This window comes from Moschus berezovskii, chromosome 1 (genome assembly GCF_049115385.1).
Source record: "Moschus berezovskii isolate FMDL1 chromosome 1, NW_MosBer_1.0, whole genome shotgun sequence".
In the NCBI taxonomy this organism is placed as follows: domain Eukaryota; kingdom Metazoa; phylum Chordata; class Mammalia; order Artiodactyla; family Moschidae; genus Moschus; species Moschus berezovskii.
This window is the reverse complement of record NC_142460.1, coordinates 119,719,137-119,746,878: the sequence shown is the minus strand read 5'-3', so window position 1 is coordinate 119,746,878 and position 27,742 is coordinate 119,719,137. Positions and strand designations below refer to the sequence as shown.

The window sequence follows — 27,742 nt, the reverse complement described above, 5'->3', positions numbered from 1 at the left end:
TAAAAGATATTCAATTAACCCTTTTCTAGTTTTTAAGCAGAAGATTAATAGCCCTGAGAATATGAGTTTATTGGATACCACCTAAGAGTGCCTGTCTCCTGGCCGGTACTCCTCTTTCCTTACGACATGAGCTTGTCACTGAGTAGCCTGCCTTTCTTCATTCATTACCTACTGTTAGTTTGCAGGAGGAGAAACAGGTTTTGTGGGTTAGTGGTAGATTGCCATTGTGTGTGCTATCCTTATATAAAGTTATGGATATTACGGGGGTAGAATTTAACAAGGAAATATCTGGACTACTCATTTCCTTGCATAATAAAAAGAGAAATTTTGTGAAAAGCTTTGTAAACCACTGCTGTTGAGCAGTTATGAATCCAGAGGATTCTTGAGTGCACGACAAACAAAATGGGATGAGCTCCGTACATATTTGGGAAGTATAGCTGGTTCAGTGGCGAAGTATGCAGGATTTTCTCACTGTGGACAAGTCTTGGCAAGACGTGTTTTTAAAAGTATTACAAAACAATTTTAGAGATATACTTCCAGTATGGGTTCTAAGGAAATAAGAATGATCTATTGAGTTGAAAGTTGGGGGAAGGTCGGTTATTGGTCCTAGACTGTCTGGCCCGGCACCTAAGCAGAGGCAGCAGATCCATAGCTTCATCAGAGAGAGAGAGAAAGGACATGGTGGCCTGCCGCCAAACCCAAAACAACCCTCTCAGAAATTTGGATTAGATAATGTGGAGATAAATTGCTTGTCAGCAGCGAGAACTGAAGCTGAAGAGTTACCAGAGAGGCTGGTGAGGCCAGGATCGCCATGTGCAAACTGAAGGGCTGAGGAAATGAGAGAAAAAAGCAATGTTTCTTGATAGCTTTCTAATATAGCTCCTGGACCTCTTTCTAAGATTACTTGAGTGTTTGTTTCTTTCATGGTTCAAATGAGCCTAATCAGAACACAGATTTTAGAAAACCCAGTCTTGTTTAGGATTTCCCATTTTACTAAAGTGTGTTTCAACTCAGTTTAATAAATACTGTTGAACAAGTACTCTAAGCCAGAAACATGGTACCAGAGTGGTCACAGAGATGTTGAGGTGGGTGTAAGGCTCTGCCCTTGAGGAACCAAGAGACTTGTAGGAGGAAAGACTTTTAAAAGTTCATAAAGTTGTGTGTGTGTGTGTCTGTGTGTGTTTATGTGTACGGATGGCTCTTGGGGAGGAGTTGGGTTGAGGGAAGCCCTCCTGGAGGATGCAGTGTTTGAGGCTATTAAAGGATAAGTTTGTCTGGTGGACTATGATGTTGGGCGGGAGGTCATTCCAGGCATTGCACAGCTACATGATATACTTGGGGAATTAAGATGGGTTTAGTTGTTAGTCCCATAGTCATTCCTCATTAGGACATAAAGTGTATAGTGGGCACTGATAAGAAGGGAGCTAGTAAGAAGGTTGCAGGCACTGGATTAGGAAGACTCGAGTATCGTACTTGGGACTCCAGACTATTTCTCACTGGTGAAGATTTTAAGTAAGGGATGTATGATTTAGATTTCTATTTTAGAAAGATCACTCTTGGAACCAGTGTATTGGTGAATGAGCAATGGATGAGACTTTATCTGGAGGCTTTGGAAGAAGTCCAGGTGAGAGATTCTGAGATGGAAAAGAGGATGTGGATTCAGGGGTGATTTCAGGGGATAGAATCCTTATGAATTAGAGAGTGATTGCTTGTGGAGAAGAGAGAGGGTCTGAGTCTGACTTGGATTTTCTCATTTGGAGAGACTAGGGAATAGAGAAAGAAGAGATTTATTAGAGAAGGTAATTAATTCCCTGGAACAAGTAATCAAAATTTGCTTTGGGGGCATCCAGGTGGAAATGTCCAGAATCAATTGAACAGCTGTTTCTTGTGTGCCTGCTCTGTGTCCCCAGCACTGTATGTGACAGACAGCTAACCTATGTAGGAACATGGCTGAGAACAATGATAGGAACAAAAATGCCACCAGCAGCCGAATACAGATCATAAAGACAAGGCACCAAAGTTAATTTTTAAATACAGAAATATATAAAGTAGAAAGTTCCTCCATAACCTTTCACCCTCACTTCCTAGGGGATATTCTACGTCATATCAATATATTATATGTATACATATACACACACGTTTATTTTTCCTATAAATGTGTTCATATGTTTATATGTGTTTCTTTAACTTGAGTTTTTTCATTCATGATCATTTTTCCATGTCAGGATAGACAGATAAACAGGTAGATACATATAGATAGAGCAATCTGCCTCTTTCTGTATAATTGGCACATAGTGTTGCATACTGTTGTTACACCATAACTTATATAATCTTTTTTTCTGGTTGATGAATTTTCATTAAATTGCTCTGTCAAAGTCATGTTGAAGGAATATCCTTATATTTAATATATATTCTTGCATGGTCGAAGATATGCCTATTTTAAAACTTGATATTGTTCTCCAAAAATGTATCAATTGACATTCCCAATAACAGTGTACAAATGAAGCATTTTTCCTTACCGTTACATCTTATCGGTCTTTTAAATTCTTGCAGATACAATTGGCAAAAAATGCTAACTTTTTTTAAAAACAATATTGAGAGGTAGATATCATTTCTATTTTATGGATGATAATACTGAGGCTTAGTAAACAACAATAGAAAGTTGAATCTTAACCTTCAGAGAAGTTTCCCTTTGCCCTAGTTAATATGTTGATGGGCCTTTTTGAAATTACTTTTTCTTTATTGTCAAATTCATATTTCATAGTTCTTTTTGAGTCAATTTTCTATCTCCTTGACTATTAAAATATAGATGTTGCATTATGACTTTCTTACAAGTAACAGTTAATTTGAGGGATGATACTTTGAGATTGTACAAATATTTCCTCACCACCTTTCACCCAGTGGTAGTACATCCATGGATAATCGTGCCTAAATCTGTTATATTGGTGAACACAAGTAAAAAATTTTTTCTAATTCTGCTATATTTAATTTAGAAAAAAGCTTATGTTGGAATAGCGAAAGGACTGAATATGTTTTTTTTTTTTTTTAAAACAGTCCTAAGGAAAAGCTTTAGATTCTTTATTTTAGAACATAGGAACATAATGAATGCTTAAAACTGTTTGGTGAAGCACAGTTAAAAATGCTTTTTTTCCTTTTCTTTTTTAAATTCAGCTAAAACTATATCTAAATTTACCATTTTGGGCATCTTTGTGGTGAAGCAGACTGTATTGTTGAAGACCAGTGGTAAGCTAATTTATGCCAACACTGAAGTTAAAACCAGGAACAAAAGTCTTCCATGGATAATTTGTTTTGTACCTTAGAAGTAATATCTTTATTTTGCAGTTTATTTTTAGTTTTGATACTATAATAAGGATCTGGTGATTGTGGGATATGTGAACATGGTGCTTAACCAATTACTTAGAGGGGTATTTATAAAAAAAAAGTCCCTTAAGGTTTTAGTTCCTGGAACTTAAGGAGTGGCAGTTGATAAGGCCTGACTGCCTCACTGAGTCTCTTTAGGATGTATGTACTTATGATTTCTAAAGGATTTTTAAAGCGTGTTTTAAAATATTTGCATTCTGGTAAATATTTTACAGCTCTTGAAAAATAAAGTTTCTGAAAAATCTCTATTATTTACAAATATGTTTCCATAGTGTTAATTTTAACTATGAATGGACCTTAATAAGAAACTCATATTTTGATGACATCTGATCATACTGATTTCTTCTCCTTGCATTCAAAGAGATAATGTCACAGTTGTTCTTTACCAGGGAAGTTCAGTGGAAGCCTTTTCTTCTCTTCTGATTTAGTTCTAAAATGTATTCTCCCAATCCTCACCCCCTCATACTAGTAACCTGGGGGATAATTTGAAAGAAAGATTGCTTTAAGGTAAGCAAGTTGCCTTTTAATGTCACTAGAGGAAGGAACTATTTTCTGCTTTAATTTTCTTTTTAAAATACAAATTTTAAAAATAAGTAGAACAATAATTTTATTTATGTAGAACAGTAATTTAAAGTTTGTTTTATATTTGATTTATATTTATTTTATTATAAAGTAACATGTACTTAAAATCATACCTTTACATGGTAGAAAAATTAATAATAATCGATGCCATCAGAAGGGTTTCAATATTTACATATCTCTTGTCTCCTCCTAATCCCCAGTTCCACCACCAAGATTTAACTACTATTAAAATTTTGCTTTCTTTTTATTATATCTGTTGATCAGTATGAAAGATAAGGAATTTCGCACTTTTTCATTGCCTCCTCTCACAATTTTTAGTTTTTCTTGTGGTTACACTTAAAGCTTAGATAATATACCTCCTCCTGCTTTTTCTTTTATTTATAATTATAGTAAAATGTTTTAAATTGACTATCTTAACCATTTTTAAGTGTACAATTGAGTAGTGTTAACTATATTCCAGTTGGACTGTGAAGAAAGCTGATCGCCGAAGAATTGATGCTTTTGAACTGTGGTGCTGGAGAAGACTCTTGAGAGTCCCTTGGACTGCAAGGAGATCCAACCAGTCCATTCTAAAGGAGATCAGTCCTGAGTGTTCATTGGCAGGACTGATGCTGAAGTTGAAACTGCAATACTTTGGCCACCTCATGCGACGAGTTGACTCACTGGAAAAGACTCTGATGCTGGGAAAGGTTGGGGGCTGGAGGAGAAGGGGATGACAGAGAATGAGATGGCTGGATGGCATCACCCACTCTGTGGACATGAGTTTGAGTGAACTCCGGGAGTTGGTGATAGACAGGGAGGCCTGGCGTGCTGTGATTCATGGGGTCGCAGAGAGTCAGACACGACTGAGCAACTGAACTGAACTGAACTGAACTATATTCACTGAACTGAACTATATTCACATTGTTATGTGACCAATCTCCACTTTTTCATTTTGCAAAACTGAAGTAACATATTAACAACTCTTCTGTCCTCCTCCAACTCCCAACCCCTGGCAACTACTATTCTATTTTCTGTTTCTGTGAATTTGACTCCCCTAGATACTTCATCAGAGAAGGCAATGGCAAGCCACTCCAGTACTATTGCCTAGAAAATCCCATGGATGGAGGAGCCTGGTAGGCTGCAGTCTGTGGGGTCGCTAAGGGTCGGACATGACTGAGCAACTTCACTTTCACTTTTCACTTTCACACATTGGAGAAGGAAATGGCAACCCACTCCAGTGTTCTCGCCTGGAGAATCCCAGGGAAGGGGGAGCCTGGTGGGCTGCCGTCTGTGGGGTCACACAGAGTCGGACACGACTGAAGTGACTTAGCAGCAGCAGCAGATACTTCATAGACATGGAGTCATACAGCATTTGTCTTTTGGCGACTGGCTTATTTCACCTTCAAGATTCATTCATATTGTAGCACGTATGAGAATTTCCTTTCTTTTTAAGGCTGAATAATACTTCTTTGTGTTTGTATATCACATTTAGTTTATGTATTCATCTGTCAGTGAACACTTGGGTTGCCTCCACCTTTTGGCCATTGTGAATAATGCTGCTGTGAATGTGGGTGTACAAATATCTATTGGATTCCCTGCTTTCAGTTCTTTTGGATATATGTAGCCAGAAGTGGAATTGCTGGATCATATGGAAATACTTTTCTAAATTTTTTGAGGAACATCCGTACTTGTTTCTATAGCTGCTGCACCATTTACATTCCCACCAATAGTACACAGGGCACCAGTTTCTCCACATCTTTGATTGCACTTGTTATTCTAGGTTTTTGATAGTAGCCATCCTGATGGATGTTGCTGCTGCTGCTAAGTCACTTCAGTCGTGTCCGACTCTGTGTGACCCCATAGACGGAAGCCCACCAGGCTCCCCCGTCCCTGGGATTCTCCAGGCAAGAACATTGGAGTGGGTTGCCATTTCCGGTGACATTTTATTATGTTTTTTTTCTATTGGTGTGTAGTTGATTTACATTGTAGTTTGTTGTGTTAATTTCTGCCCTATCATTATGGTTTTGATTTCCATTTTTCTGATAATTAGTGATGGTAAACATTTTTTCTTAAGCTTGTTGGCCATTTCTATATACTCTTTGGAGAAGTGTCTGTTCAAGTCCTTTGACTGTTTTTAAATTCAGGTGTTTTTTTTTCTTGTTCTCTGCTTTATATTTAATTATTAGTTTTAGATAAGAGGGTTGACTCTTCATTAGGAAAGACATGTTTTTGAATTTATACTTCCTTTGGCTTTCTCGCGTCTTGATTTTTCTTGTTAATTTTTACATTGTAAAGGTATATAACATTATTCTGTTCTTTAACTCATATTTTTTAAAGCAGTTTTAAAAAAGCACTTATAATGAATGCTTATGTAAGCATGATGCACTGGAAAAACAAAGAAGTGTGGTTAGATGTTTGAGAAGGAAAAGTAATTTTGTGTCAGTAGAACTTCTCTCTTTAAAGGGTTCCAGTTAACGTATCAATCCTGGATGTTCATTGGACGGACTGATGCTAAAGCTGAAACTGCAATACTTTGGCCACCTCATGCGATGAGTTGACTCACTGGAAAAGACTCTGATGCTGGGAAAGGTTGGGGGCGGGAGGAGAAGGGGACGACGGAGAATGAGATGGCTGGATGGCATCACTGACTCTGTGGACATGAGTTTGAGTGTACTCCGGGAGTTGGTGATGGACAGGGAGGCCTGGCGTGCTGTGATTCATGGGGTCGCGGAGAGTCGGACACGACTGAGCGACTGAACTGAACTGAACTGAATGTTTTCTCCATCAATTTTATCTCATCTGTTTTTAGTCATCTAGGATTTTTTCATACTTTCTGGTCTGCTCTTGATACCTTTTTTTGTTTTCTAAGACTTTGATAAACTTGTCATTTTCAATTTTCTGTCATTTCAGTGGGCCCTTAGAATGAAAGGGACTTCCCTGGTGGCTCAGACAGTAAATAATCTGCCTTCAGTACGGAAGACCTGGGTTCAGTCCCTGGGTTGGGAAGATGCTCTGGAGAAGGGAATGGCAAACCACTCCTATATTCTTGCCTGGAGAATTCCATGAAGAGAGAAGCCTGGTGGGCCACAGTCCATGGGGTCACAAAGAGTTGGACATGACTGAGAAACTAATACTTTCATTCAGAACAGATATAGATGTTTGTTCCCTCCACCATATTAAACAATCTGTGTGTTGTCTTTAGAAAGCTGGATTATTTTCATCTAATAAGGTTCCACTTTTATTTAAAGTGTTATATGAATACATAAAGTTTTAAAAGTTGTTGAATGCTAGGTTGGTCTTCCCTGGTGTCAGTGGTAAAGAATCCACCTGCTAGTTCAGGAGACGCAGATTCGATCCCTGAGTTGGGAGGATCCCTTGGAGAAGGAAATGGCAACCAGTCCAGTATTTTTCCCCTGGGAAATCCCAGGACTTGCAGGCTGCAGTCCATGGGATCACAAAAGAACCAGACACAACTTAGCGACTAAACAACAAACAATATGCTAGGTACTATTCTAAGTGTTACAAGTGTGAATTCACTTGACACATTAAATCCTTAAAAAACCACAGGAGATAATATTATTCTCACTTTATAGGTGAGGAAATTGAGCCAACAGAGATGTCAAATAATTCACTTAAGACTATACAGCTGGTAAGTGATAGAGCCTGAATTCAAGCTGAAACATACTGGCTTTAGCTCTCATGTCTCAACCGTTATACTATGGCTACCTCGAATATGTCATTCTTCCTTTGTGGAATGCTTTTTATTTTACATTTCCTCTTGCTTTTTTTTAGAGTCCAACATATGACATCTCCATTCAGTCAACATATATTAATTGAGCATCCATTCTGGGCCAGATGTTGTTTTAGATATTGGTGATACAGCAATGAGCAAAACAAAATGCTTGCTCTCATGGATTTTACATTTAGTTGGGGGAATATGTATAATTTTTATGTGCTGGCAATGTATTTTCTCTGAAAAAAAAATTAGTTTCATATACTAAATTGTACAAGCTCCTCTGTCCATGGGGATTTTCCCAGCAAGAATACTGGAGTGGGTTGCCATTCCCTCCTCCAGGGGATCTTCCCAACCCAGGGATCAAACCCAGCCATTGCAGGTGGCTTCTTTACCATCTGAGCCACCTGGGAAGCCCGTGTACTAAATTAGACTCATTAAATCTCTGAAACTAGGATTATAGTTTTTATTAGCCAGTCTCTTAAAAGTGAGATTGACTTATTGTACGCATTATGCTTTTGTCAGAAAATAACATCTGATGGTAGCTATGCTTTGGGTGGATGCTGTTGTGGGAGGTAGTGTCGCAGATGAGCATTCAGGTGGGTTTTTCAGGAGTACTTTTGGGGTTGATAGCTATGGAAGATAAGGGGAGGGAAGGAAGCAAGCTTAGGTAGGAAAATATCAAGATGCTGTGAAGTCTTAACAGAAACCTTAGCTCACCCTCTGGGGAGTTCTAATGAATTGGCACTTCATAGCTTTTGCAAGTCACGTGTAGGACCTTTATAATGAATTGGTCATTGGTTGTGGACTGACCAGGAAGGGGCTTTGACTACAGATGAGGAGTCAGATCTCTGAGAGAGGCTGAAGATTGGGGATGTCTGTTGGTAGCATTTCCAGCAACTGGTATGACAGGTGCTCTATTGCTAATGGGTAATTCTGAAGGTGGAGTGAAGAGGGGAATGGTTAGATCACAGCATCCACAAGTGTCATTAAGAGATGTGGATTTGAGTTAATTTTCTGTTTCCTGTGAAACTCTGGCAAATATTCCTTTGTGCTTTGCTTTTTAAATCTGTAAAACAGGATTAGTTTGACAGTTATTATGAAAATCATATAACCTGTTTGTTCAAACACCTGAAACATACTAAAGAATCTGTACATGTTTATGGGCTAAGGAAACATAAACAGTGGTAGTTCCTTGTCAGTTCAGTTCAGTTCAGTCGCTCGGTCATGTCCAACTCTGCGACCCCATGGACAGCAGCATGCCAGGCCTCCCTGTCCATCGCCAACTCCCAGAGTTTACTCAAATTCGTGTCCGTTGAGTTGGTGATGCCATCCAGCCATCTTATCCTCTGTCATCTCCTTCTCCTCCTGCCTTCAATCTTTCCCAGCATCAGGGTCTTTTCAAATGAGTCAGTTCTTTGCTTCAGGTGGCCAGAGTATTGGAATTTTCAGCTTCAGCATCAGTCCTTCTAGTGAATATTCAGGACTGATTTCCTTTAGAATGGACTGGTTGGATCTCCTTGCAGTCCAAGGAACTCTCAAGAGTATTCTCCAGTACCACAGTTCAAAAGCATCAATTCTTCAGCTCTCAGCTTTCTTTATAGTCTAACTCTCACATCCATTCGTGACTACTGGAAAAACCATATCCTTGAGTAGACGGACCTTTGTTGGCAAAGTAATGTCTCTGCTTTTTAATATGCTGTCTAGGCTGGTCATAACTTTTCTTCCAAAGAGTAAGCGTCTTTTAATTTCATGGCTGCAGTCAACATCCGCAGTGATTTTGGAGCCCAAGAAAATAAAGTCTGTCACTGTTTCCACTGTTTCCCCATCTATTTGCCATGAAGTGATGGGACCAGATGCCATGGTCTTAGTTTTCTGAATGTTGAGTTTTAAGCCAACTTTTTCACTCTCCTCTTTCACTTTCATCAAGAGGTTCTTTAGTTCTTCTTTGCTTTCAAGAGTATACTTTTTAGACGATGGATGTCTCCTAGAAAATACTACTTCTACATTCAGTTAAGAAATATTTGAGTCCCTATGTGTATATAAAATAGTTATGTGAATGTATTAGTCAAGAATTTTTTATCTTCCTTTCCAGTTTATAATTTAGCTAAGGATGTGTGTATATAATTAATTGAATAACAAAAAATGAAGCATAAGATACAGGTTGGGCAGATTTAGAAGTATAGATCATTGGGCCTATGAGGTTGAAAAAGGTTTAATGGAAGTTGATATTGAAGAAAAAAGACGATGTTGAAGAAAAATTTCCACCTCCCTCCTTAAACTGAGGAAGTGACAGGGTTAAAACTTGGATCATCAAAGTCTTATGTATGGGGATTGTGAGTACAGATGTCTGTAACAGAGTGTTTGTGCTGGAAATGGTGGGATCACGTTGAGAATAGAAATTGGAACCAGCTTATCTAGAGTATTAAATACCACAAAGACAGCTGAAATTACAGATTTAGGAGATACTTACATAGAGTTAATAGATAAAACACTAAAAGTGAATTAGGTTTCAGAAAGAGAAAGACAGAGAAGGAATATGAGAGAAGGTGTGAAGAATGTCTTATGATCGAAGACAGAAGGAGACTTAGTAAGTGTTCAGAACGGTGGAAGGGGAGACAGGGAAGCAGACTGTTAGGAAAACCAAGGCAAGAGAGTTCTAAGAGGCAGGGGCATGAAACCATGATATGCTTAGGAAGAGAATCATTTTCAAGAAAAGGCCATTCACTTTCTATGTGTGACTCTCTGCTAAGCTTCTGTAGAGCCTCTGAAGACTGGAGTTTTAACTTTTTTTGCAGATGACTAACAATTTTAACACCTTACTTCTTACTCAACATTCTGAGTTCCAACTACCCATGTCAGTTCACACAGTCCCTAACACATTTCCTTCCATTCTTCAACAGCTACTTATCGAATACCCGTTCTGTGCTAGACATTGTGTTGGCCACTAGGAATATAATGAGCAAAATTCCTACTTTTATCAAGCTTACATTTTAGCTGGGGTAGATGGTGGACTCTCAACATTGGTTTATCTGTCCAGTGGTAGAAGAGATGGGTCAGAGGGGAAGCAAGGGCCCTGTAGACCCTGCTGGGGACTTTGGGTTTCCCTTTACTTTTGGGAAAGGAATTTGGAGAGTTTAAAGCAAAGGAAAGACATGAACGACATTAATTTTGTAAAACCCTTATGACAGAGCCTGGCACATGGAGATAGCTATATATTTGTTGAATTAGTCATTGGGTCTATTTGACTTTCCTTAGAAAGGATGACCGTGGCTGGCTACTCTGTGGGGATTAGATCACAGGGAGTCTTCTCATGGTTCCTTGGAGGAAAACCCAGGCTTTTGTTCTAAAATGTTTTGTTGTGTTTTTGAGTCTTGTAGTAAATAGCTGCTCAGTGGATTTATTTAGGTGTTATGATTTATCTAACAGTAATATGAAAATAAATGCACAGTTATGTCTATTCCTTTGTTTTGGGGTTGTCTACCTTATAATATGGATTATATTTTAAAGCCAGTTTTGGGGATTGGGTTGCTAATCTGGGTGGTTAGTCTGTGGAAGTTAAGGCTGAGGAAGAGGACGTGACAGATCCTTATTAAATTTTTGAAGGGCCATCTCTTTGATGAAGATAGACTTTTAGGGAAGGGGAGATTAGCGATTAGAGGCTATAAGATATTTCATTTAAGTATAATCCAGAAGCTGACCAATAATAGAGCTACTTGTCTTTGGAGTATAGTGCTCACAAAAGAGTGAGCTTCTGATAACTAGCATTAAAGCAAAGTGGACCTCCTGTTAAAGCAGGTAGGGTGGGCTTCTTGCTTGAGGAGGGGAGATTAAGGTTTCTCACAAAGCCACTGTTTTTATTTTTAAGCATTATTAAGTATTGGTGTTTTATTTTTTACAGAGATGGTTTACTGGAAGTGACACGTGTTGGTGCCACACAGAATCTCAGAAGTCCATCAAATCATCAGGCATTATTAGTCACCCTCTAACTTAAATCTCCTTTTTCTTTTTCAGGGATATCATGATAACACATTTTGAACCTTCAATATCCTTCGAGGGTCTTTGTAATGAGGTTCGAGACATGTGTTCTTTTGACAACGAACAACTTTTCACCATGAAATGGATAGATGAGGAAGGTGAGTGGCAAAGAGAGGACTGCCTGTGTGGGCATTTGATTTCAGATGCCATTCTGTCGTTTGTTTTTAAAGTGTAGTAAAAATTCTAATTAACATAAGGAGGGAAAGGTATGTTAGAAATTTGATGCCATTCTTATTTTCCCTCAAGCATTTAAAAGAATACCAGAGAGGTGCTTCCCTGGTGGCTCAGTGATAAAGAATCCAAGGAGACACAGGTTCTATTCCCAGTCCTGGAAGATTCCCCCATGCCACAGAGCAACTAAGCCTGTTCACCCCAACTATTTGAGCCTATGCTCTAGTGCCTGTGAGCTGCAATTGCTGAAGCCCACACACCCTAGAGCCCGTGTTCAGCAACAGGAGAAGCCATTGCACTGAGAAGCCATCATACTACAACCAGAGAGCATAGCCCCTACTTGCTGCAACTAAAGAAAAGCTGGCACAGTAACATAGACTCAGCATAGCCAAAATTAATTAATTCATTAATTAAATGAAAAAGTGATTGTGACAACCATTATTTCAAAGGTGGTGGCAGAAATTTAATTTTTTTTTTTTATGTTATTTGGGTGTGCAGAGTCTTGGTTGGGGCACGTGGCATCTTTAGTTGCTGCTTGCAATCTCTGGGGTGAGGCATGTGGGATGTAGTTCCCTGAGCAGGGATCGAACTTGGGTCCCCTGCTTTGGGAGCTGAGTCTTAACCACGGGACCACCAGGGAAGTCCTAGAAACTTAATTCTTCAATGACTTGTACACAGAAAGCATTTATTTTATATCTGTGTGCTGAGAAGGGATACTTTTTGTCCTCAAACTCCACAGGGAGATGGACTTACGAAAAACAAGTGTGACAGTCAAACCTGAATGCATAGGAGTCTCAGAATAAGAACGAAACAGCATTCACATGTGCCTGAAATATCTGCAAAGTTTGAACTAAACCTCTAACAGAATAAAAGCTTTTGAAGGGGAGTAGATGAGGGGGAACCAGAAAGAAGAGAAAAAAGAAAGTCTAAGATATAAAAAGGCATGAAGGTATGAAGAACATGGTGTGTGGGTAAGGGCAGTAATTCACTAAGTTGAAAGAATGAGGAGGCCTCCTCCTCTTGGTCCCCTGATTGAACTTGAGTTGGAAGAGGCCAGTCTAGTCTCAAAGTGAAAGTGAAAGCGTTAGTCACACTCAGTCATGTCTGACTCTTTGCGACCTCATGGACTGTAGCCTGCCAGGCTCCTCTGTGCATGGAATTCTCCCAGCAAGAATACTGGAGTGAGTTGCCATTCCCTTCTCCAGGGGAACTTCCCGACCCAGGGATCGAACCTGGGGCTCCTGCATTGCAGGTGTTTTCTTTACCATTTGAGCTACCAAGGAACAGAGGTAAAACCACTACCAGGTCACCCCCAGCTGGCCACCATCAGAAGGAGGGGGGCCATGATCCAGAGGAACAAGCACAGTTGAGAACTCTGCTCTGAAACTACAGATGATAGTTTAAGAGAACATTCTGAGAAATGGGGCACACTGACAGATCGAGCAGTGATGAGAGATGCCCAGACAAAACATTCTAGGACTTTTAGTCTTTTGACTTACTCAAGCGTTGAAGAGGTGGATGTGGCAATGAGTGCAGAACCACATGAAGTTGCTGGGTGTTTGGTGAAACCAGAGAGCTGTTTCTGGAGGATTCTGTAAAGCCTAATGCCCTTTTGAAAGCAAAGAAAATTTTTGTTGATGGTCTTAAAGAAGACACAGAAGAATATGAGTGACTGCTTTGAAAAGTATGGCAAGATTGACACTAAAGAAGTCATGGAAGACAGGTCGGGTGGAGAAAAGAGAGGATTTCCTTTTGTAACTTTTAAAAAATATTTATTTACTTATTTATTTGACTGCATTGTGCCTTAGTTGCAGCATGGGGGGATCTTTCATCGCAGGGCACAGACTCTAGTTGAGGTGTGTGAGCTCGGTAGTTGCAGTATGCAGGCTTAGTTGCTTCTCAGCATGTGGGATCTTAGACCAGGGATCAAACCTGTGTCTCCTGTATTGCAAGGTGGATTCTTAACTACTGGGCCACCAGGGAAGTCCCTGCTTTTGTAACTTTTGATGATCATGATACAGTTGATAAAATTGATGTTCAGAAATACCACACTATTAATGGGTGAACTGTGACATGAAAAAGGCCCTTCCTAAACAAGAAATGCAATCTGTGGATCACAAAGAGGTCATGAAGGTGGATGTGGCAACTTTGTGGGTTGTGGTGGAAACTTCGGAGGTGGTGGAGAGTTTTTATATTTAATGTGTTAACCAGAAGCCATGGAGGCCTAGTTACACTAACGCTCCTTTTTAAAATATAGCTCCCCCTACCAGCAAATAATTAAAATACTACTCAATTGCTATTCAGATCAGATGCTGATTATTCATAAGGGATATTATTACTGCCCCAAAAGGGCTTTTTAAAAATTGAGATTTTATGTTAATTCACTTTAAAAAAAAATGACTTCTGAGGGAGAGATGCTTAAGATAAAGCTAGTTTCTAAATTATTTTTTAAATCAGTTAATTTTCAAAGTTAAGGATGGGGAGTGCTAAGGAACTTGGGCTAAATCCTTACTACTTGAAGTACAGTCTGTGGTCCTTAATAGAAAAGGGGGCTCTCCAGCCCCATCACTGAATCAGAATCTACATTTTAACAGGATCTACAGGTGAGCTGCATGAATATTACAGTTTGTGAAGCATAGGACTATATCCCAGAAGGCGTTGCAAATCACATTAGCCTTTATTTTACATGATAGAATGTCACTGAAGTATAGTTGAAAGATGCCTGAATATGCTAGTTTTCTGTAATGGTTCTCAATTAATTGTAATACCCATGGAATTTAATCTTAAGGAATGTCATTTTGATATTTAATTCAATATTTGAGGCTGGCTATTTCTGTATTCACTGATATGAAGAGCCCTGAAAAGATATTTTTCTAGCTTCACGCTATGGATAAACTGAAGCCCATTCTTATTTTTTAAGACATTTTTTAAAGCTTCTCTAAAGTAATCCATGTTTACTGTTTGGGGGGGAAAGTAGTGGAGATGATTATGAAATTTAAAAAATCTTCCATTTGCCGTTTATCCTCTCTCTTCCCTCACCAGTCCTGGTCCTAAGGGAGGAAACCACAGCTTAGTGTATATCATTCTAGATATATCCTATGCATGTATAAATATTCTTATTTCTATACATCACTAATAAACAGCTTATTTCACATAAAAAGAAATATATGCAAGCCAGTGAACTTTTATAATGAGTATTCGACATTGTTTCATTTCACTATGCATCAGTTTATATCATTATCTTTTTTATAACCCTGTGAAATATTCCATATTGTAGATATTTCATGATTTATTTAATCTTTGATTGATGGACATTGGACTGTTTCGAGATTTTGTCTACTACATGATAAGCATTTTTATATGTAAATTTCTTCTCTTGTATGGGACTCTCTCAGGAGCAAACGCACAAGGTATGCACATTGTAAATTTTGGTAGCTAGTGACAGTTTGTTGTCTAAGAAAGTTAAACCAGTTTATCGGCTCCAGCGGCGCAGACGCGAGAGACGCCGGCTCCAACGGCTGAAACTCCAATACTTTGGCCACCTCACGCAACGAGTTGACTAACTGGAAAAGACTCTGATGCTGGGAGGGATTGGGGGCAGGAGGAGACGGGGACGACATGGAATGAGATGGCTGGATGGCATCACTGACTCAATGGACATGAGTTTGAGTGAACTCCGGGAGTTGGTGATGGACAGGGAGGCCTGGCGTGCTGTGATTCATGGGGTCGCGGAGAGTCGGACACGACTGAGCGACTGAACTGAACTGAACTGAAACCAGTTTATGGCACAGCTACATTGACTGAGAACATCTCTTCACTCTTGCCTTCACCAACCTCAGATACTATGTCTTTAACATTTGGGCTCCAGAATCACTGCAGATGGTGACTGTAGCCATGAAATTAAAAGACACTTGCTCCTTGGAAGAAAAGTTATGACCAACCTACATAGCATATTAAAAAACAGAGATAGTACTGTGCCTGCAATCGTCTGTCTAGTCAAGGCTGTGGTTTTTCTAGTGGTCATGTATGGATGTGAGAGTTGGACTATAAAGAAAACTGAGTGCTGAAGAATTAATGCTTTTGAACCATGGTATTGGAAAAGACTCTTGAGAGTCCCTTGGACTGCAAGGAGATCCAACCAGTCCATCCTAAAGGAAATCAGTCCTGAATATTCATTGGAAGGACTGATGCTGAAGCTGAAACTCCAGTACTTTGGCCACCTGATGTGAAGAGATGACTTATTTGAAAAGACCCTGATGCTGGGAAAGATTGAAGGAGGGAGGAGAAGGGGACAACAGAGGATGAGATGGTTGGATGGCATCAGAGACTCAATGGACATGAGTTTGAGCAAGCTCTGGGAGTTGGCAATGGACAAGGAAGCCTGGCGTGCTGCAGTTCATGGGGTCGCAAAGAATTGGACATAACCGAGCGACTGAATTGAACATTTTTTAAAATCTAATAAGTGAAATACTAGCTTTGTATTTTATATTTTGTACCATTTAAGAGTAAGACTGAGTTTTCTCATTTATTCAACTACTTTTTGGCCTTCTCTATGTAAAGGTTTGTATAAATATTTGTTAATTATAAATGATGTGGATATTTCATAATATGTCTTCAGCCTGAAAGTGAGACTATACAATTTAGCACAGTGCATAGAATATAGCTAGCATAGAGAATTCCCTGGGGGTCCAGTGGTTAGGACTTGGTGCTTTCATTGCATGGCCTGGATTCAGTTGCTGGTCAGGGAACTGTGATCCCCTAAGCCATACAGCGTGGCCAAGAAAAAAGAAAAAGCAAAAGAAAAATAGAGTTAGCATCAACATACTGTTTCTTACCCAAGTCAGTGTTATTTTAATCCTGTTTTGATCATTTCTTTTTATTTATTTGCCATGTAGTGCTTTTGCATTCAGTGATTTTCAAACTTCACTTTCACTTTCACACATTGGAGAAGGAAATGGCAACCCACTCCAGTGTTATTGCCTGGAGAATCCCAGGGACGGGGGAGCCTGGTGGACTTCCGTCTATGGGGTCACACGGAGTCAGACACGACCGAAGTGACTTAGCAGCAGCAGTAGCAGCAGTGCATATAGAAGTCACTGTATAATGTGGGTTTTTTGTTTTTTTAAAGAAGTATATTTATTTTATCTATTTATTTTGGCCATGCTACACTGCTTGTGGGATCTTAATTCTCCAACCACGGATTGAACTAGGGCCCTCAGCAGTGAACGTAGGGAGTCCTAACCACTGGACCACTGAGGAATTCCCTAGATAATGAACTTTATTTAAAAGAAATTGGTTTTAGGATTTCCCTGGCAGTCCAGTAGTTAACAATCCAAATTTCCACTGCAGGGGACACATGTTCGATCCCTGGTCAGAGAACTAGGATCCAGCATGCCGTGTGATGTGTCCCCCAAAGTAAATAAAAATATAAATAAATGAATGAAATTGGTTTAGAGCCATTCCATTTTAAATTGTCTTGGTACCTTTATACTTTGTATCGTCTTTGCCTGGAGAGTTCTCTTCAAGATTGTCACATGTTTGTCTCTTTCTTGTCATTCAGGTCTTAATTCAGATGTCATGTTCTTCAAGAACCCCTGTTCTTCTTCTGAACCCCTATTCACTTTGTATTTTGTTTGTGTAGACTATAAGCTCCATGAAAGCAGAGATCCTGGCTTTCTGTGGAGTTGCAGTATCTAGAGCAGTACCCAGTAATCAGTTCAGTTTAGTTCAGTCACTCAGTCGTGTCCGACTCTTTGCGACTCCATGGACTGCAGCATGCCAGGCCTCCCTGTCTCCATCGCCAGCTCCGAGAGTTTACTCAAACTCAAGTCCATTGAGTCGGTGATGCCATCCAACCATCTCATCCTCTGTTGTCCCCTTCTCCCCCCATCAATTTTTCCCAGCATCAGGGTCTTTTCAAATGAGTCATCTCTTCACATCAGGTGGCCAAAGTATTGGAGTTTTTCAGCATCAGTCCTTCCAATGAATATTCAGGACTGATTTCCTTTAGGATGGACTGGTTGGATCTCCTTGCAGTCCAAGGGACTCTCAAGAGTCTTCTCCAGTACCACAGCTCAAAAGCATCAATTCTTTGGTGGTCAGTTTTCTTTATAGTCCAACTCTCACATCCGTACATAACTACTGGAGAAACCATAGCCTTGACTAGACAGATCTTTGTTGGCAAAGTAATGTCTCTGCTTTTTAATATGCTATCTAGGTTGGTCATAACTTTTCTTCAAAGGAGTAAGCGTCTTTTAATTTCATGGCTGCAGTCCCCATCTGCAGTGATTTTGGAGCCCCCAAAAATAGAATCTCTCACTGTTTATAGCATGCTGAAAAAATATTTGTAAATTGTACAAAGGGTGATAGCAAGCCTTTCCTGGGTTAGTTTTATATCACTTATTAGAGATTTAAGCATTGGAAGTTTCAGTGTATTCTTCTTTTTCTTAACCTAATAATGTATTTTAATTAAAGGAGTCACATAGTAAATTAAATTAGTTCTTTGATGAAACAGCCTTATCCTTTTATGATATAACTCATAGTTCTTTCTCCCTAAATAGTTATTACGTGCCCTAATTTTCCAGGGAAATCTATAAAACTGTAGCCTTTGCCTCATTCAAATAAAAGGTTAAACTTTTCATTAAGGTCTGTTGATTCCCCTATGATCCTTCTTACCCTGGTTAATTCTGATACCAGTCTTTTCTTAATTTAGGTCTACAGAGCCAGTAGTAATTATTCTTAAATTCCTTGCAATTATTTTTCAGTTGTAATTTTTCCCCTTTATTTTTAATCATGTAGGCATTGGGGCATTCTTAACATGGAGAAAAAATTTTCTCTGGGATCAGTGGAACATAAGACTATAATTTGATTTCTCTGGTTTATGAGAGACATTGTTCTAGAAACTAAACGTTTAATTGTGGGATTTTATATCAGAGCAAATAAGGATCACACGCTTACTTCATTTCTTAAACAGACTTACGACAGCTGCTCTTTTTCTTTGTGTTCAAAGCCAGTTTTACTGATTTGTTTTGATGTGCATGTAGAAAAGCTGGTTTGCATAATCTAACTAAACATTTAGAATGAATAGTAGTTTTGTAATAGTCATATCCTGGTTCTCATATGCAGTGAGAGTGTGGGACAGGAAGTAATAAATGTGGCTTTTAGTTCCTTATATGTGTGACTGTTTTTCCTTAAGGATGTACTTTATTGCCTTTCTTTGTTTTTTTGGTGGCATGGCCCAGCTTGCGGATCTCAGTTCCCTGGCCAGAAACTGAACCTGGATCCTTGGCAGTGAAAGCCCAGATCTTTACCACTGGACTGCCAGGGAATTCCCAAGGATGTACTTTAAAAATATTACAACCTAATATTAACTATTTTCTAAATTTCTAGTTTTATAAATTCTAATTTATTCAGGGTCTGATTCCCTGATTTAAATTTAACAGTGTCACTTCTCTTTTACTAGAAACTAGTTAACTAATGTCACTAGCTTTTGGGTATTCTGTTTCTTGTTAAAGTTTTTATTGAGAGTAATGCATGCTTTTTTAATAAAAATATTGACTTATTTGAAGAAAAAAATATCTCTGGGGATTTTCAAATCTCCAAAAATAGCTGCCATGAACAAATCAATGTCTCTTTTTCTGAGAATATACAACTCAAATGGATAGGGTAACAATTTATTTTCTGTCTTACAAATAGACTAATATACAAACTTTTTATTTTTTAAAAAATATTTATTTAATTATTTGACTGTGCCAAGTCTTACCTGTGGCTCTCAGGATTTTTGATCTTCATTGTCGCGTGTAGGGTTTTTAGTTGTGGCATGTGAACTCTTAATTATGGCATATGGGATCTAGTTCCCTGACCAGGGATCAAACCCAGGCCCCTTGCATTGCAAGTACAGAGTCTTAGCCACTGGACCACCTGGGAAGTTCCCTACAAGCTGTTATTTAATCTACTTTTTACTTAGCATCTTGTGAAAGTGTACCATCTCTTTTCATATAAGTGCATGTAGATATATCTTATTCCTCTTAAAGCCTATATATATAGTATTATATAATAATCCCCTTTTGATGAATATTTGGATTGTTTGCAGTTTAATTGTCAGAAATATTGGTGCAGTAAATACCTTTGTGCCTGCATTTTGGGAACACTTGTACAGTATAATCTGTAAAGTCCCTAAAATGAAATGTGTCCTTGATGATAAATTGACCTCCAAAGGGGTAAATATTGTACTCCTTGTTACACTTTCACCAGTAGCACTTGTGAACTTCTTTTCCTCACACCCTGTAAAAGACTGTGTGAGGGAAAAAGCTGAAATGTAGTTGATTTGCACAGAGTAGGAGAAGGTGTTTTTTGGATATAGTTCTTTAATTCACATCCTGTTGGCTTCATTAGGTGAGATTAACGGAAACTTAAAATGCAATAAATGTTCTTTGACATAAAGAGTATGGAGTATTTCTGAATTCTAGATTAAACATCTTGCATTATAAAATCTGATGTATTCACAGAGAGAAAATAGAGTGCCAGCGTTTAACAGAACCACACTGAGTATGGGAAGAAACATATTTCTCTTATGTGATATTTTCCAAACATCTCTAGTCTGGTGTAATTTTGGCTGATATGTTAAGAACTAAAATAGTAAATCATTCTTCATACTTTTTCTTTATCCCTTACACTGGGTACTGATGATGGTAATCATATCAGAAAAAAACAGTGAGTGAAAACTTTTTGACTGAATCTATATTCAGTGTGACTTCAGTTATTTAGATAGCAGTATTGCGATTCCAAACCTGAAAATTAAAAAATGAAAATCAATACAAATAAGTAAAAATATCCAAGTACCTCTGAGCAGACCTTGTTTTGTAACTGGTATTTTTCCTTCTGCTTGGAGGACTTCCTGTATTGGAGAACATTTCTGTATTGGAGGTTTACTGGTAATGAATTCTTTTAGCTTTTCCGTACCTTTGTTTCTTCTTTAAAAATTTCTTTATTGAGGTATAATTAAAATACAATAAACTGTACATAGTATAAGCATACTGTTTGATGAATTTTGTCACCATGGAAACCATCATCGGAAGCAAGGTAGAGAACATGTCTGTTATCTCCAAATGTTCCTTGTGCTCTGCAATTCCTCACCCCTGCTCCTCCATTCCAGGCAAATAATGATACCGATGATCTGCTTTCTGTTCCTATAGATTAGTTTCCATTTTCTAGGGTTTTGTAGGGATAGAATCATACAACATGTGCCTTTTTTTTTGAGAGCAGGTGTCTGGCTTCTTTCACTCAGCATAATTATTGATTCATGTGTTGTATATGTCAGTAATTCATTTATTTTTATTGCTGAGTGGTATTCCAACATGTACATGTGCCACAATTTGTTTTTATATTCATTTATTGATGGACATTGAGGTTGTCTCTAGTTTGGGGCTATTATAAATAATAGTTTATAATAGGCTATTTATAAATAAAAGTGTTGTGGCAGTCACATACAAGTCTTTGAATGGATATAGGTTTCCTTTTCTCTTGGGTAAATACTTAAAAATGGAATGGCTGGATCATATGGTAGTTATATATGCTTTTGTAAAAATAAAATAGGAAAAGAAAAATTTGAAAAAGAGGTGAGGTGAGGTACTACATTCCAGGCATGTTCTCAGGCAGATGGTTTCTGGAAAGGGGTGTATATGGAAGTTGAGGAAGTGGATACCTTTAATAAACTGTCTATGCATGGTAGTCCCTGGAAAGTCTTCCTGTGCTCACAGGGGTAGAGGACCCATGAGAAGATAGCTAACTTTAAGACATCCCGAGCAATTCTCTCAGCTCTGGCATCTGCCCCAGCTCCATGCTCCAGACATTGTGCCAGGTAAATTCTGGCTACTGTTTATATACCAGGCTGTGGTGCTGGCCGAGAGGCAAAAGGATCAGGCTGGGACCCACGTCAGAGAAACCCCTTGGAGTGGTGGAGTGGAGATGTGTTGAGAGGTGAACAAGAAAGGACAGAGGAGCCCAGTAGGGCACCAGGGCTCCCAGACATGCTCTGGTCTCTGGGAGCGCGTGTCCGTCTTGTTGGCGCCCCCATCTCCAATTGCGCTGTCTTCCTCCCCTCTGTAAGAGGCAGCTACTATCATAGGATAAGTTTATAGTCTAAACTGTTTTGTTACTCCTATCCCTCAATTCCCAAGCAACCACTAATCTGTCATTATTCTATTTATATGTATATATATGTGGCAAAGTATAGTGCTTTTGTACTTTTGTTTTTTAATTTAATTTTTCTTGACTAGGCTACACACTTTGAATGATCTTGGTTTCCTGACCAAGCATTGAGCCTGGCCCCCACCCTCCCAGTCCCCCACTGCTGGCAGTGAGAGTCCTGAGCCTTAACTCCTGGACTGCCAGGGAATTCCCTTTATGGGCTTTTGAATTCGTGTCAGTGGTGTTATTCAGCACGTATTTTGAAACTCTCCTCCCACTCCTTTTTCCTAGGCGTTATGGCTTGAAGTCTATTCTAGAATATTCCTTTTTTTTTTTTAATTGTGCCAAACTTTATATCATATAAAATTTTGCCATTTGACCTTTTTAAAGTATACAGTTCAGTGACATTTAAGCACATTCAGAATGTCATGCAGCCATTCTCACTACTCACTTCCAAAACTTTTTAATCATCTCAAACAAAACCTCTATACCCATCAAGCAATAACTCTCCTCCTCCAGTTCCTGGTAATAACCTCTCTTATACTTCCTCTCTCTATGAATTTGCCTTTCTGTCTCAATAAATTTCTCTATGAATTTGCCTCTAGATCACCTTTGTTTTTGAAAAATAATTTTTCTGGGTAAATTGTAGGTTGATAATTTTTTTTTCCACTCAGTACAGTGTTTCATACTGCTTGCATTGTTTCTGATGCAGAATCTGCTGTTATCTTTACCTATGTTTCTCTGTATGTAATGTGTCTCTTGGACTGCTTTTAAGATTTTTCTCTTTATTGCTGGTTGAAGCAATTTGATAATTATAGGCCTTAGTTTAGTTTTCTTCATGTTTCGTGTCTTGTATACATTTTGTATAGGTGATCTACTTGGATCCATGGATTTATAGTTTTCATCAAATTTGGAAAAATTTTGGCCAGATTCCTCTTTCAGGGACTCCAGTTACATGTATAGTAGGCTTCTTCAACTTATCATAAAGCTCACTGATGCTCTGTTCTTTTCTTTTTTTCCTTTTTCAATCTTTTTTTCTGCAATTCATTTTGTATAGTTGTATTGCTGTGTTTTCAAGTTCACCAGTCTTTTCTCCTGTGATATCTAATCTGCCACTTATTCCCTCTAGAGCATATTTCATTTCAGACATTGTAGCATTATTTCTAGACATTAAATTTGGGTGTTTTAAAAATATCTTCCATGTGTACTTTTTGTGCTTTGCTTCTGAACCTTTTAGGTATAATAACTTTTAATGTCCTTGTCTTCAAGTTCTTTTATTGGTGCCAGTTTGGGGTCACTTTCAATTGATCTTTATCCTATCATGGATCATATTTTCCTGCTTCTTCACATGCGTGGTTTTAGTTTATCAGATTCTGGACATTGTGACTTTTGTCTTATTGGATGTTGACTATGTTTTGTGTTTGTATAAAAGTTTCTGATCTTTGGTCTGGGATGCGTTTAAGTTACTTGGAAATATCTGATCCTTCATTGCTTGATTTCCAGTATCTTGAACCACTTTTTTGTCCTTAATTTTGTCTAATTTTTCTTTTGTTTTAGGTGGAGTGTTAAGTCCAGTTCTTGTTAGTTTATCTTCTCCAGAAGTGGAAGTTGAGGGTGTGTAGCTTGATAGGATAGTAAATACTTCTGGAACCACTGATTTCCACCTCCCAGAAAAAGGAAGCAAGAAACCAGAAATCTATTAATATCTGTGACTGGGCCTAATAATGAAAGGATGACCACCTAAATACCATAGTATTCTTGAAAAATTTTTGCATGTCTAAATTGTAAGCAGTGTAGCCATTTAGAGTAGGGAGTGCCATGACTTTCATAAGTGGCATACAATGTCTTGAACCCAGTATTCAGAAGTGAGGGGTGAGGGGGAGAGCGGTAACATCTTGGTGGGAACAGTGAGTGAATCTGTCAATCTGTGACAGGCTCCAAGATCAAGAAAAGTATGGTGGTGCTATCTCAGGCAAATATTAAAGGTTGCCAACTTTGGTTTTAGGCTGTGTTGGTTCTTTCAGATGTGTGGCACTGAATTCAGCCATATACTAAAATATCTAATATAGCTAGTGTTATATTCCTTTGTCATGTTCTATACCTCGTGAAGTTTATCTCATAAATAATTGAATCTTGCATATTTACCAAACAGTTTGAACTTCCCTGCTCTAATTTCTTTGTTTTTATAGGTGAAAAGGAAATGTAGACGCACTGAAAAAGGAGCAGGCTTGCTGACTAATATATAAATTTTATTACACTGAAATTCATTAAATTGAGCTGATCTCACTCTAGGTGTTTGCCTGTTTTAGGATATGAATTTGGACTTTAGTAACTGAGTGGGCCTTGGAAAACAGCTTTCTGTCTCATCTTTGTTTCATGATGACTATGCATGGAATGTTTTACTTCTGAGTTACATGTCCTGCTTTATCAGGCATTAAGCAACTGGCCTGAAAAGGTAATACCTGAACCAAAAACATTCAATCCAATAAAAACAAAATAGATTTGAGTATTCACAGTGTCAGTGATTACCTCTTACTGTCACACTTTCTTGTGGTTATTCAAAAGCATCCATCACTAGGTACCTTCTGAAAACAGGTACTTGACTTGGCTTAGATTTCAACCAACAGCAAGCAGACACTGGCATAGCAAGAAAACTGTCTAGCAGAAGGGAAAGACTGACTTTTAAAAATATGGTTATTTTATCTTTCAGTTCAGTTCAGTTCAGTCGCTCAGTCGTGTCCGACTCTCCGCGACCCCATGAATCACAGCACGCCAGGCCTCCCTGTCCATCACCAACTCCCGGAGTACACTCAAACTCATGTCCACAGAGTCGGTGATGCCATCCAGCCATCTCATTCTCCGTCGTCCCCTTCTCCTCCCGCCCCCAACCTTTCCCAGCATCAGAGTCTTTTCCAGTGAGTCAACTCGTCGCATGAGGTGGCCAAAGTATTGCAGTTTCAGCTTTAGCATCAGTCCCTCCAATGAACATCCAGGATTGATCTCCTTTAGAATGGACTGGTTGGATCTCCTTGCAGTATAAGGGACTCTCAAGAGTCTTCTCCAACACCACAGTTCAAAAGCATCGATTAAAAATGACTAATTCTACTCATGGCTTTTAATCAAGGTGCATTAATAAAAGCCACACCTGTAATGAACTAAGCATTCTACGAGTCACTTTTAATATAAGATCTTTAGTTTTCCCATTATCCTTGCAATGCAGGTAATAGCCCTTGTTTTAACATAGGAGAAAATGAAAGCTCAAAGAAGTAACTTTGCTGAAATCATGCAAGAGTGACGGGATTTGGAGCCTGGGAGAGAATCTGTGTGAAGCACTGTAGGACATCTCTTTGGGAGATTTTTTATGCTTTTTAAAGGCCTTTCATAAGAACTCAGGCATTTCCTAAGAACATAATTTATTGTGTTTGATTTATCTGTATTGTATATAGATATGTATATCTATGTATTTATCTCAGTTCCCTCACCTGGAAAATTAGAAATGAAGCATTAATTATGTTTCAGATTCATTCTGTTTCTAGAATACTTTGACTGTTTCATTATTTGGAATTAATTTAGTCAACTGGTTTGTTTTTCATTTTTTTAAAACTGGCTTATTTGTCTAACTGGAAGAATAATTTGCACACTTACTGAAATGTGAAATTTTCTTTCTTACTCTCAACTGAAATGTTGCTTTTCTATTTTATAAACTTTGACCTGCACTTAAATATACTTCTGTAGAAGCAAGTTATTTTTTTAAACCTATATTTAAAATGGAATATAATTATATGACTTTCACTTTCATGTGTATGGCACATTAGGAGAAATTTAAATAACTGAGAAAGTGAGTCTGTATAAAAGAATTACTTTAGTTCTTTGAGACAAGTGAAAACAAACTTTGCTTTTGGACTGGAATATTAACTTGTTATTGGACTCACTTTTATAAAAATGCTATACTAAATTTTTTTAAACAGCTTTATTGAGAAATAATTTATCATTTAAAATGTACAATTCAGTGTTTTTTTAACTATATTTGTGCAGAAAGTTGTGCAGCCATCACCACAATCAATTTTATAACATTTTCATCACTCAAATAAGAAACTCCATGCTCATGAGCAATTACTGTCTTCCCCAAGCTCCTTCCCCTAGAGTTCCCAGACCTAGATAACCACTAATCTACTTCTTGTTTCTACAGATTTGCCTAATGTAGACATGATATATAAAGTATCGATACTTTATCCTTTTTTAATGACTGATTAATAGTTCATTGTATGGATACCACATTTTATTTATCCATTCATCAATTGGTCGACATTTGGGTTATTTCCATTCTTTGGCTATTATGAGTAATGCTATTATTAATATTTGGTTACAACTTTTTGTGTGGACATATGTTTTCATATCTCTTGGATACATATCTAGGAGTGGAACTGCTGTGTCCTATGGTAACTGTGTTCAAGTTTTTGAGGAACTATCAGACTATTTTCCAAAGCAGCAGTACCATTTTACATACCTACCAGCAGTGGATGAGGATTCCAGTTTCTCTGCATCCTCACCAACACAGATGAACCTTGAAAACATTCTAAGCAAATACATCTAGACATAAAAGACCACATATTTTGTGATTCTATTGATATGAAATGTCCAGAGAAGGCAAAACTATAGAGATTGAAAGTAATCAATCACTGGTTGCCTAGGTCTGACAGTCGGAGGAGAGGTTGGGGGGAAATGGGGAGTGATTACTATTTAATTGGAAGTGGGTTTTTTTGAGGTGGGGTTAGGGTTACCCCAATCCAGTACTCTTGCCTGGAAAATTCCATGGATGGAGGAACCTGGTAGGCTGAAGTCCGTGGGGTCACTAAGAGTCGGACACGACTGAGTGACTTCACTTTAACTTTTCATTTTCATGCATTGGAGAAGGAAATGGCAACTCACTCCAGTGTTCTTGCCTGGAGAATCCCAGGGACGGGGGAGCCTGGTGGGCTATTGTCTGTGGGGTCGCACAGAGTCGGACATGACTGAAACAACTTAGCAGCAGCAGCAGCAGGGTTAGTGTTATGATTGTTTGGATATTTTATAGTGAGTTTTTGTTAGTTTTTATGGGTTTATAATGGTATTATGAATATATTAAGAAAATTTTATCTAGAATTGTAGGGATTTGCTCAGAATGATATGGTGGAGGGAATAAGTGAGTGAATATTGCAGGTGGAACAGAATTTTGTAATACGTTTGAAAATTTCCAAAGTAAAAAGTTACAAGAGTTGGTAAGCCAGGAGAATGGTGTTTCAGAAACCCAGACACAGAGTTTCTATAATAATCAGTGGGTAACTTTGTTAGATAGTATAGAGAGGTCAACGAGAGTAAAGACAAAACATGCCATTGATTTCCGCAGCTGCTTTAATGACCTTGCTGCTGCCATCGCTGCTAAGTCGCTTCAGTCGTGTCTGACTCTGTGTGACTCCATAGACGGAAGCCCACCAGACTCCACTGTCCCTGGGATTCTCCAGGCAAGAACACTGGAGTGGGTTGCCATTTCCTTCTCCAATGTGTGAAAGTGAAGTCGCTCAGTCATGTCCGACTCTTTGCAACCCCATGTACTGCAGCCTGCCAGGCTCCTCCGTCCATGGGATTTTCCAGGCAAGAGTACTGGAGTGGGTTGCCATTGCCTTCTCC

General features: G+C 38.5%; 1 protein-coding gene across 2 annotated transcripts in view; it reads left to right on the top strand.

The window, feature by feature from the left end:
- Window positions 1-27,742, top strand: part of PRKCI (protein kinase C iota) — a 106,023-nt gene that overhangs the window by 41,698 nt on the left and 36,583 nt on the right. For both annotated transcript variants that reach the window (XM_088839224.1, XM_088839218.1), the window contains exon 2: window positions 11,693-11,814. In XM_088839224.1, the coding sequence (XP_088695350.1) occupies window positions 11,700-11,814 (115 nt within the window). In that variant the 5' untranslated portion in view covers window positions 11,693-11,699. The remainder of the gene's footprint in view (window positions 1-11,692; window positions 11,815-27,742) is intronic.